Source organism: Myxine glutinosa, chromosome 1 (genome assembly GCF_964187855.1).
Source record: "Myxine glutinosa chromosome 1, kmMyxGlut1.1, whole genome shotgun sequence".
Taxonomy (NCBI): Eukaryota; Metazoa; Chordata; class Myxini; order Myxiniformes; family Myxinidae; genus Myxine; species Myxine glutinosa.
The window spans coordinates 296,414,996-296,428,000 of record NC_136261.1 but is presented as its reverse complement, the minus strand read 5'-3'; the positions used below and the strand labels follow the sequence as shown (position 1 = coordinate 296,428,000).

General features: G+C 41.9%; 1 protein-coding gene across 7 annotated transcripts in view; it reads right to left on the bottom strand.

Annotated features, from left to right (window-relative positions):
* The window catches only part of LOC137412870 (forkhead box protein P1), a 350,911-nt gene that overhangs the window by 87,446 nt on the left and 250,460 nt on the right, over positions 1-13,005 (bottom strand). For all 7 annotated transcript variants that reach the window (XM_078767672.1, XM_078767688.1, XM_078767684.1 and 4 more), the window contains 3 exons: positions 3,226-3,355; positions 1,827-2,040; positions 1,182-1,280 (listed from right to left, as the gene is read on the bottom strand). In XM_078767672.1, the coding sequence (XP_078623798.1) occupies positions 1,182-1,280; positions 1,827-2,040; positions 3,226-3,355 (443 nt within the window). The remainder of the gene's footprint in view (positions 1-1,181; positions 1,281-1,826; positions 2,041-3,225; positions 3,356-13,005) is intronic.

The window sequence follows — 13,005 nt, the reverse complement described above, 5'->3', positions numbered from 1 at the left end:
AAGTAACAGATTAAACTAAAACGCTACTCGGTACATCCGGATCCAGATTCGAATCTTCAACAAAATCAAATCGATTAGTCCTTGTCACACACACAACGTCTCCCCCAAATTTAGTTCAAATCCGCCCACAACCTTTTGAGATATCGTGCTATATATCATTTTTGGCCCCATCTCCCAATGGTGAAGAATCACTTTAAAAATCCTACTAGCCGGATCCGGATCCGTATCTTCACCAAAATTGAATAATTCTTCCTTATCACACACCTATCCTGTCCACAACGTTTTGTATGAATCAGTCCATAACTTTTTGAGATATCTTGCTCACAGACAGACATACAGACAGGGATGAAAACATAACATCCGTTTACCTTCGGTGGCAGAGGTAACTCCAAGTTTAAAACATGAGAAAACATTATAGTTAGCTGATGGGTATTATGTAAAAAAAAAGCCATCTTATTTAAGCGCCTTTGGGCTTCTTGAAAAGCGCTATACAAAATAAATGAATTATTATTATTATTATTATTATTTGATAGAGTGCTCTATTTGAGTTGTGGAGCACTTCCAAAAGTCCATCTACATATGATGTAAACAATGTAAAGAGGGGAGGGATAAATTAAGAAAAATAAATTTCAAAAAAGGGAAAAGGTACAAAACAGTAGAAATTGGAGTAAGGTAACGGATTAAACTAAAACGCCACTCGGTACATCCGGATTCGGATATTCACCATAATCGAATCGATTAGTCCTTGTCACACACCAATTTCGTCCAAATCCATCCACAACTTTTTGAGATATCCTGCCATTTTTTTGGGCCCTATCCCCCAATGGTGAAGGATCACTTAAAAAAATTCTAGTAGCCGGATCCGAATCCAGATCTTCACCAAAATCTAATAATTTCGTCCTTGTCACATACGCCAAATCTCTGCCAAATTTCGTCCGAATCCGTCCACAACCTTTTCAGATATTTTGTTCACAGACAGACAAACAGACAAACAGACAGACAGGGGTGAAAACATAACCTCCATCCACCTTTGGTGGCAGAGGTAAAAAGAAAAGGATGGCCCATAAAATATTTTGGTTTTGGTATGCTCTTCCTTGGTGGAATTCACTGAAAATCTCTATTTTGTTGCATTTATCAGGACCATTTAAATCTCATGAAGATGGAGAGGAAGGATCACTCACTTGAGGAAATCTGAGTAGCTGTCACAGATGGCTTCGCACCCTGGCCACTTGCATGTGCCATGCCGATACAGCGAGTGTCGAGAACTTTCATCCCTGGCGCTGCAAACCCGCATGTCAGTCAATCATTTTTTGAGAGATTTAAGAAAAAGTTATGGAACTCACCAAGCAGGTTTTTCAACATACTGTAAGCATGTATAAATTAGTTAGAGGGAGATTTCTTTGAAGACAACAACCCCCTAAAGAGAACTGTGTAAACTAAGCTTTTAAAGAAACATCAGTCTTGGATATAAGTTTTGGTCTTCAGGCTCCATCAGTAAAACAAAATCAGCTTAAAATGCAGAGCGTACAGCCCAACCTGTAAACTATTTTGACATTTGACATCACATCATACGTAAGGTACCAAGAAACAAAGTGAAGCTCTTCCAATGATTGCCTCACTCTTAGAGAGAGGAAAAATAAATAAGAAGCAGGATGCCTTCCTGGCATAACCCAATGTATCATCGGTGACATAAATCATCTTTAGGTCACACGCGGTCGACCAATCAGTAGGAATATGAATCTTAGAAAGCCAGCTGGAACGCAAGATTATGCAATTGAAGACAGAACAAAGAAATTGTCATGGCCCATTTCTTTCTTGTGTCACACCTTTCACGGTGAGAGCTCATTTTGCCATTGAGCATCAACGAGTGTACGGGGCTTTGTGTGGCAGACACAGAGGCCGAGGTTGGTGTCGAGACCGATACATCAACCGCCCCATTTTTGGTTGTCCCCACATCTTCTCCACGGCCTGCAGAGCCGACACTGCCTGCTGCCATTCCTCCCTGCAACACTTCCTTCCAAAGATCAGCTGAGAGGAGACCTGTGCCACATGGGAATGGGTGCGAAGCAAACAAAAAAGAAATATAGCAGATTCTTTAGAAGAGAGAAACAAGAAAAGGATTGAGGTATACAACAAAGCAAAAGAGTACAAAGAAAGTCGTCTTTGCAGGACTGCAGCATCGACCTTCACCCAAAAACTGCGGATAATTATGAAAAATCTTAAAGAACAACACGTAAAAAAAAACATTCATTTTCGTGTAAGTGGGCCAACCTTATGTTACAAAAATTGATGTATTAATATTAATATTATTAAGACACTTAATACATCAATCTGTCATGATTTACTTCTCACTTAGCACAGGAAGAGGCCACTTGGCCCATCATGCCTGTGCTGCACAAACCCAGAAACCATCACCTATCCACACATGAAATACCTAAAAGTCCTGTCAATATCCCTGTACCTCTCTATTTTCAATGCATCTAGGTACCTATATAATTCCAGTTAATTCCTATCAACTCTTTTTGCTGCGACCACACCTCCAGGGAGACCATTCAATACATTAACTACTCTCTGATCAAAAGACCACTGCCTTAATACTGTGCTAACTAAGAATAAACACAACGAACCTTGATGCAGGAGGAGGATGTCATACTCAATTAATACATGCTATCACGATTCGATGTATTTAAAGAAAAACAAGCGTTACACCGAGGTCCCCCGTCGGTGAAGTGATGAGTGGAAAAAGTGGAAGACGCAAGGCGGCCATCTTGGATTTTGACGTGGCGACCCAATTTTATATAGCGTTCTCCCTTGTGCCTAGATACACCCACACACCAGATTAGAAGTTAGTAGTTCGTTTATTTTTCAAGATATTTCGCTCACAAGGTTCAGACATATATATGGTGGCGGCCATCTTGGATTTTGACGTGGCGACCCAATTTTCAATAGTGTTCTTCCTTATGCCTAGATACACCCACACACCAGATTAGAAGTTGGTACTTCGCTTATTTTTCAAGATATTCCGCTCACAAGGTTCAGACATACATGGCGGCGGCCATCTTGGATTTTGACGTGGCGACCTAATTTTCAATAAGGTTCTTCCATATGCCTAGTTGCACCCACACACTAGATTGGAATTCGGTCCTTCGCTTACGCACGGACGGAGGGGAAAACCATCGTCCCCCTTTCGATCCGCGGTGCGACGGGGGACAATAAAGATTGTACCTTGCTGTATAGCCTGGATTGACAGGCCAGGCTGCGTGGATGCAAGGCCAAGTAGGCCTTGGCGCTGCAGAGCAAGCAGCTGCTGTTGTTGTAGTAGCTGTTGTTGAAAAGCAAGGTGCTGTCCTGCGATCTGTGGTTATTAATGTAAAGAGACAAAAACAGGAGACTGAAGAATGAAGCATGGTAAAATCAATCCTTGAATCAATCTATTTATTTATGATATAATGCTCTTCATTATAATTAATAAAATCTGTGCTTTACAAGGAAGAAAATAATTAAATTTAGGAATAGGTCGAGAATTAAAATGGCACTAACACGGGTGTAAATTAAGGGAAGGCAGGACTATGAAAAGAGAAGACTTTAAAAGTGCAGATATTTAAAAGTGTAAAAGTGGAGATTTCCTGTGCTCGACTCTAACTTCCTTGCGGGGATGTAAGATGTAATAAGATCCGATTATATAAACAGGAACCAATTTATGGATCGCTTTAAAGGTTAAAAACAGAATTTTAAAATCTATATGTTGAAGCACTGGAAGCCAGTGAAGTGTATTGAGAATTGGAGTGATGTGATTGAATTTCCGGGCCTGGCTGCTGTATTCCGCAAGAGTTCCAAGAGCCCGAGAGAAGAAGCAGGCATGGCCACCAGCAGGGATTTGCTATGGTCCAAACCTGAGAGTGGGAACTAAAGTTTCAGTTGACCACCGATCCACACATGAGCGAATTTGGGCAATCTTGTGAAATGGTAGGTAATAGGTTTGTAGGTTTTAGTGAGGTTTGAATTAAAGGAAAAAGTTGGGTCCACTGAAACACCCAAGCTTGTACCTGTTGCTGCGTTTGAGCATGTGGACTGTGGAGTAACTGTTGAAATCTATCAATTCAGGTTCTGACATATTTGTTCCTCGTTCCTTTCAAATCTCTTTCTATTTTTTCACATTTGTCTTTATTCATTCTAATTCTAGCTGTTTGTTTTCTTTTATCTCTTTTACACTTTGTTTCTCTCTTTATTTATCTGTCTGTCTATGAATGAATGAATGAATGATCGTTTTGAGGCCATTTTCCCCCGCTAAAGCGGGGGTTGGCCTTGCGGGCCCCATGACAATCATGGTTCCCTGTTTGAGGCAATGTTTTTATGGCCGGATGCCCTTCCTGACGCCAACCCTTAGTCGCCTCTTACGATGCACAGGGATACGGTGTACCTATTCTAAACCGGGGTACACACCGTGATCATTCATCCCAGCAAGCTGGTACTCAATTTGCCGACCTCGGAAGGATGACAGGCTGAGTCAACCCCCCTGGTGTTAATTCAGCGATCGACCGGGATTTCGAACTCAGGATCCAAGGATCCCAAGCCGGCACCCTAACCGCTAAGCCAACACCAGTTGCCAACACCTGTCTATGGAGAAGTGAATTCTTGCAGAACGTTTTCTGTAAGGTTCACGTGGCTGCGCCTTGATGGGGTTGAGGGATGTGGAGTAGCAGCTGAAACCCGAATCCTATCCAGGTTCCTCCTGATGACTCATTCTTTGCTCTTTACTTCTTGGGGTTCCTTCTGATGACTTCAATGCAGTATTTTGTTTTCCGTTTGACTAAAGACCAGAGGAACATAGGCCTGATGAATGGGGTCAGATAAATAAACGAGCAATATTGGGCTGACAGGATGGCCGAGAGGTACGCACACTTGCCTCTAAGCTGTCAAGCCTGGGTATGAATCCTGGCCCAGCTATAAACTGTCAGTTTGGTGCTTCACAGGCAAGGCGATTCATCAATGTGTGTGTGTGCCGTCCCCCCGATGGACGTTAAATTGGAAGTCCCATCTGCCAGCATGGGTTGGTGGACGTTAAAGATCCCATGGTGTCCTTCGCAAAAAGTAGGCGAGTATCGCCGGCACTATGGGCAAATTCCAAATTACTGCCATAACTAGGCGAATGTCAGGCCCGGCCAGCAGGTTCGTGAATGACTTGGGCCAAGCTTTCCCCGGCCGACCCCACAAGGTGGGGATAGATAATAGTGGCCGTTAAAGAGCAACAAAAAATTGACAGTGAATGTATGATATGTAAGAAAGGATGAAACCATTCAAGAGCAGGTACAGTCATACTAAAACGAGAGTGAAGTCTACCAAGTAGAACATTATGATCAATTGTGTCAAAAACAGCCAATATGTCCAGAAGTATTGATATTGTGGATGATGCTCGGTCTGTATTATACAAGATATTGTTTTTAACTGTCAAGTGGGCAGTTTCAAGGCTATGGAACCATTTAAAACCAGACTTAAAGGGTTCTAAAATAAACTGCTGGTTCAAGTATTGTAATAGCTGAATGGTGTCAGCACATTCAATAATCTTAGAAATGAAAGGCAAATTATATAGTCCGTGGGCTGAGTAGGGTTGTTTACATGCACCCCCCTCCCCTCCCCCCCACAACTTAACTTCCCGGGTATGTCCATGTACCCCCCGCTCTAGGGGTTAGGAAAAACCATGTTAACAGAAAAAAAACTCATTCCCAAGGTACCTCCCACGCATATTTTGATGTTACCCCCCCCCTGTGTCAGTGATTTCCGAAAATTAGGCGTAGGCGAAATTCAAATGGCCATATCTTTTTACCTCGTCATCCTATGGTTGCATATGACCCCTCAAAATGTTTGTCCTGGGACACTCTTTACAATGATATGTGTTATATGCAAATGAGGTCACTAATGAGGTCACCAGAGGTCAAACTATGAGGGAATGAGTTTTTTTTCTGTTAACATGGTTTTTTCTAACCCCTAGGGTGGGGGGTACATGGACATACCCGGGAAGTTAAGTTGTGGGGGGGGGGGGGGGGTGCATGTAAACCCTACTCAGCCCACGGACTAATAGAAAAGTTTCAGTAAGATGATTCTGGCCCATAGGGATAAAAAATAAATGTTAAAATATCCGAAGATCAATATCTTCCCTGGATAAGTTCTGATTTGGATGTACCATACTCTATTACACAGCGTCGATGATGACGGGCAGTTTCTTGGCAACAGTTGTACTGGGTGGTTTGACAATGCCTTTCCAGCAGTAGTTAGGGCAGGAATTTGGAATTTGTTCATGGTGCCGACAACAGCTCACCTGCTCTTCACAAAGGACACTGTGGGACCTTTAGCGTCCACCAAAATATGATGGCAGACGGGACACCCAGTTTAACGTCCATCCGAGAGTCGGCACACACAATGATGAATCACCCTGCCCGTGAAACACTGGAGAGACAGTTTATAGCTGGGCCGGGATTCAAACCCAGGCTAGACAGCGCAGAGGTGACTGTGTGTACCCCTAGGCCATCCTGCCAGCCCATCCTTGATAAATATAAATTGATAAAAATTTGTGGTCTTCAATAAATGAGATGATTTAATACGGGACTTTCGGAATGATGTATAAATGCTAAATGGGGCCTTTAGCGCATGCGCTGTGTGTGTGTGTGTGTGTGTGTGTGTGTGTGTGTGTGTTTTCAGTGACTCGGTTTTTCCTCGCTGGGCAATTTTAACCTGTCATTGCTAGCGCAAAATCTGTAATTCAAATAGTCTTTTAAATGTAATTTTCAGCATGTACAGTGCGCCTTCAGAAAGTATTCCCACCCCTTGACTTTTTGACATTTGGTTGTGTTACAGCCTGAATTTTAAATGGATTGTTTTTGTCACTGATCTACACAAAATACCCCATAATGACAAAGTGAAAACGTGTTTTTAGAAAATTTTACAGAATAAAAAAAAAAGAAATGGATAAATATCTAATTTACACAAGTATTCAGCCCCCTGAATCAATACTTTTAGAAGCACCTTTGTCAGTGATTACAGCTTTGAATCTTCTTGGGTTTGTCTGTATCAGCTTTGCACATCAGGATTTGGGGAGTTTCTCCCATTCTTCCTTGCAGATTTGCTCAAGCTCTGTCAAGTTGGATGGGGAGCGTCGGTAAACAGCAATCTTCAAGTCTTTCCACAGATTCTCAATGGGATTCAAGTCTGAGGTTTGGCTGGGCCACTCAAGGATTTTCACATTTTTTGTTATGAAGCCATTCCAGTGTTGCTTTGGCTGTATGCTTTGTGTCATCCTGTTGGAACGTAAATCTTCGCAGCAGTCTAAAGTCTTTTGCACTCCTAAACAGGTTCTCCTCAAGGATTTTCCTGGATTTTGCCCCATTAATTGTTCCCTCTATCCATACAAGTCTCCCAGTCCCTGCTGATGAAAAGCATCCCCATTGTATGAATGATGCTGCCTGCCAGCCACCACCATGCTTCACGATTGGGATGGTGTTAGATGGTTATGCCTCCTCACAATTCTCTCTCGTAGTTCTACGGATAGTTCCTTGGACTTCATGGTGGAATTTCTGCTCTGACATTCACTGCTAACTGTAGGACCTTATATAGAAAGGTGCGTTTCTTTCTAAATCATGTCCAATCAATGAATTGGCCACAGGTGGACTCCAATCAAGTTGCAGAGACATCTGTAGGATGATCAAAGGAAATTGGAGGCACCTGAGCTCAATTTGGAGTGTCATAGCAAAGGGGTTGAATACGTATTGACTCGACATTGAAACTTTCATTTTTATTATTCTAATTAACAAAAAAAAAAATTCATTACATTATGACATTATGGGATATTATGTGTAGTTCAGTGACAAAAAAATCTAAATTTAATCCATTTTAGGTTCAGGCTGTAACACAACTAAATGTGAGAAAAGTCAAGGGGTGGAAATACTTTCTGAAGGCACTGTCGATGAAAGAGTGGCAATTTCAAAATTGTTAACCACAATTGTTCTGTTTTTGAATGCAAATAACTCACGGAAATATAGGAAATACGAGAAATATATGTGGATGAGAGGTGTCATGCTCATACCATTTTCTGTTAGTACAAGTGAGCAGCAGCAGTGTATAACACACAGACACAGACACACACACACAAGGAAGGATGCTTCAACTTTTACCACTATATGCAAAAATCCAGTGTAATTTATCTTGTGGCTCAGGAAACAAACAGATAATAAAATTACAACAACCCCACACCCCCGTTAGCTCTTCTCCCACCCCGCCCAACATCCCAACATGATTAATAGTGAATGATCATCATTTTAAACCTACCCTGAGCATCCACAAGCTCCAGATATGTCCTTCCCATTGTTGTTCAGAAGAAGCACCTAATCGAGACACATAGTCCATTCACTGGAAGTGATCCACCGCGGTTTTGTGTAGCACACACACATCCACACTTGGGCCTTGCACCGACCCGCCTGGTCGGGAGTTTGTTCTACGAGCTGATGCCCATTCGGCGAGCTGAGAAAGTTATTTAAGTCTTTCTTTGTGTCGAGGCATAGCCCTTTTTCTCAGGTAATTTTCCAAGTATTTTCGACTTCTTTTAGAGCTTTGTTAGCCATTTCAGATAAAAGTACCCTCTCTCACACACATATGATATATATTCAGCTGCCCTGATGACCTCAGTCTCCTGGGGTTTCTGTACATGCGTACCGAGTATTCTGGGGCGGAGTACGTCATTTTGAAAGTCCTGTATTGTTTTGGAGCTCTGTAAATGATCAATAATATTACTTTTTTTGGTGAACCAACCAATACGCAAGGGTGTTAGTTCTAAGGATGGATAAGAGATAATGGCATTGATACAAGTTGATAAAGTTGACCTAGATATGCATGCAGTACCTCCACCTCAATCATGCTTTCATGGGCAGTAATGTAAGTCATACCCATGAGGAGCTATGTCACCAGCTGTTGTATTGTTTCCAGCTGAGAGCCAAGCTTCAGTTGACCAAAACAAATCCATTGATACATTAAATATCTGTGCAGAGGGTGAGAGACTTAGCAGTAGTAAGTGAACGTGTGTTGAAGAGAACGACTCGGATGTTGGAAGAAGTCGTTGCTAGGAAAGTCATTTAAAGCGGTTTAATGATGGCAAGGATTGCTTTGACCGTTGTATGAACCTTAGAACAGTGAAGGCCGCTCTTGTCACATGACTGTTTCTGCTAACCATTGGAAATATGTTTTTCAAAAATAAAAATAAATAATATAATGAATAACCGAGCAAGATTTGTGGTGTTTGCCAGGTTTGGAAGCACCACAAACACCCGAATACCGAGCGCCTTACAGTTCGTGAAAACAGGTGCTTGTAAAACTGCCCCAGCATGGGAGGATCGAAGGGAATGTAAAAAAGCATGATACTCCATAACGTCAGTCTATCAGATGAAAGCAATAAAAACAGGTTATTTACCCCAAGTGTTCCCTTATCTGACTGCCTCACATTCTTCGACTCAATGTTTACATCATTCAACAGTTGTACCATCATGCCAATTTGTTCCTGGTTGTTTTTGAGGCTATTGCAGAATGCTTTCCAATATGTCGTCACCCTTTGGAGTCAGACTCTTTGATGCCACGATAATTTGTTGCATTCACATGAAGGCAATAAAAGTTAGGGAGGTGCATAAAATAATTATGGGCCAAATGTCCTCTTCCGGTGTTGAAGTCCTTCCGGTGAACCCTCCAGCCGGGCTAACGCCTTGTTGAGGCAAAACAAAAAAAGCTTGTGAAAGAGCGCATGCTCGGTCTGCCACATACAATACACAGAAATCCAGGAAACCCCAACTTGATAAGTATATCTAGGACCATGAGATATTATAACCCATTTACAAACAGCTCATGATGAATTTGCGATTGCGGTTGTGGTTAGAGATCATAATCCCGAGAGGTGATGACACACGGTTTTCCTTCAGGACTCAGACAAGCCAACATGTCTGATCAGTTTGTGATGAACAATTGAAGATAACAGAACATGATGAAGGATAAACAAGGACACGTTCTGTTTTCTACTGCATTGCATGTGGCATTGCCTAACATTAACTCTCAGCCATTTGTTCCTTTCAAGTCCCACCAGGCCACACTTGCTAAGCCATCCATCCATAACGCATTGCCCTCCCCAAATCTGGACTAACTGCTCAGCTCCATTATTTTTGTTTCCATATTTTCCCAACTGTGGATTCACCTCCCTATCTGTCCAATCATGTTCTTACTTCCATCCCTTTCAAATGGTGAGCCATGACCATCTCACGATTTATCCTTATTCCTCCTATTCCTGATTGCTTTTCTCAATGACTTTCTTCTCCAGTCCACCTGCATCTTTCCACATTTACCCATTTGTCAGCTTTTCCTGTCTGCTCACATGTAGTTTATCTACTTATCCACTCTGTTCCTTTGCCATGTCCATATGTTTCTACTTATAATATTTCTTATTAGTTCATTCCTTGCCCATCTCGCCTCCATGTCTGCCAGTCCCCCTCTGCTACATTATTGATGTGTTAGCCTCTCACCCCTCTGTCAACAGCCATTTAATGAGCCTCGCTGTGAAATAGAAAAGATGAACAGCAAAAGGTTATCTAAAAGACTGGTGGTTCTTACGAAGTTGTTAACCAGACTTGGTGGCATAATGGTTTGAGCGTCTTCTCTGAGTCTGGGAGGTCGGCGGTTCAAACTATGGCCGAGATGTAGGCTACCAAAGCCTTTAAAATGCTACTTGCTTACTTGATGCTCAGCATTTAAAGAGGATAGAGCATGGACAAATGACCATAGAGCAGGGCCAAATGACCTCCTCCTGCATTGAAGTTCCTCAGACGAGAACTCGTTTTATGCACATATATATAGTCGTGGCCAAAAATATTGGCACCCTTGCACTTTTTTCAAATAATGCACTATTTCTTCCAGAAAATTGTTTGAATTAAAAAATCTTTTGGTATCCACACATTTGATTTGTTGTTTTTATAATAAGGATATTTATGTAGGTATATTAATATAACTATCTATTAATACAATGAGAGTATATCGCACAAAAATGTTAGTCAATAAAAAAAATGGATACATAAAAACAAAATGGAGCTCTGTCTATTGTAACGCCATGGCTTGCAAAAGCAGACTGAATAGCCATCACAAAGTGGTGGTTAATCATGTTCGAAAAGGGTTAATCATAGTCATCCCAGGCCTCGTGACGAATTAATTAAGTACACAGGTATTTCTGACTCCCTCGCCAAGCGGCTTAAGCATTCCAGCAAGCAGTCGAACAAAATGGGTGATAAGAAACGGCTGACTTGGCAATCTAATTCTATGGCAAGCTGACTGCTTCTGGTTGAAATGGCTGAGGAATTTTAAAAACAGATTGCAGGTAAGTGGAGTGACACCCTATCCCATGGAAGTATGAATTCAGTTAAAAATTATTATAAGGTTAAATAAAAAAACTAACCCCAGAAGAAGAATGCCATCCTCGCTTAAATAAACGAGCAACGGTACCCGCCCTATGGGCGGGGCAGGGGCTTCAATTGGGACTTGGGTTGGGAGGCCCAAATGAAAAGGCTAAATATCGGAAATTGAAGGCTTTTTTTCTTTTAAACGATTTATATAAACATCCGTTAAATCTCGATCGGTGCAGCCGTTTGTGCGGCACCCGGGAAAATGACGTCATGCGGGAGCAAGTATCAGCAGGATGTGGCAGTGTGGGAGTCCACGTTTCTGAATTCTGATCCTCCTTCATGCCCAAGTAGCCCACCACCTCTCCAAGCATTCCGCTCTTCAGTATCATCACGATGAATATGCAATCTGTTAGCGTATTCACCGCCCAAATAGCTATGTGGAATTCTCTTATGTAGAGATTGAACGAATCGTGTTCACAATCGCTATGTCGTATGTACTCCCGACACGTGTAACTGTACCAAATCAACAGTTAAAAGGATTTTGAGCCGATAGCTGTTACGGCCTTGGCAAGATCAATGGAGACAGCGATCTGTTAGCGATCGATGGAGGCATGTTGCTTTCCTGGGTGCCGCACCAAACGGCTGCACCGATCGCGCGGCACCCGGGAAAGCAACATCGTCACAATGAGAACAATGAACGTTATGCGAACGCGAATGTTATGCCAGAGTCCAAACCTGAGAATGCTGGAGACTAAAGCTGAAATTGGGAAAAATAAATAGCCTAAATAGCCTGTAGATCCCAGGATTATCCACCCAAAATATCTTTGCGATCGGTTCAGTAGTTTTTACGGTACCTTCGAACAGACAGACAGACGGACGGGCATTTGGTGAATTATAGTAAGATGAATATGTACACTTAGTTATAAAAATCGTTAGATATGGTAAATTTTGTCAGATTTCACTCCAGATTTGGACATTTATTTAGTCTACAGCATCTAATCCTCAAATCCAAATCCAGATTTTGATGATATGCTTCAATTATTTAATGATAATTGATCGTGTTTCCAAGGCAAGGCACGTTTGAGTAGGCCGAAACAAAATGGCGACTTAAGAACCCAGGGAGTGGCAGTGGGCTGACCAAGATGGCGGGCAGCCATATTGGTAAGCCTTTTTGAGTTTTTTTTTTTTTCTCACAAAAAGGGTGTTATAAGTTATAACACACCCAAACACCCAGTTTTCACCATTGGAATCTGTTGGAGGTCCAGGTGTATGCATGCAAAAGTTGGGGACGCTAGGTTTCATGGTTTTGGAGTTATGGTGGAGAGAGACAGACAGACGGACGGACAGAAACGGCCTTTTATTGTTATAGAAGGAGGTAGAGGTAAGAAAATTAAAGTTAACAAAATGCACCTGTAAAAAGATGGGTTATTTAAAGAGAATTAAACCCCACAATTGACAAGGGAGCACAAATTATAAAACGCAGTGGATTCCACAGTCGAGGAGCATATCTGAAGAATGCTCAATCATCAAAGTTCTTCATCCTCATGCAATTAACTAGCAGGAGGTTCCCATTGTGAGACCAGTTTAT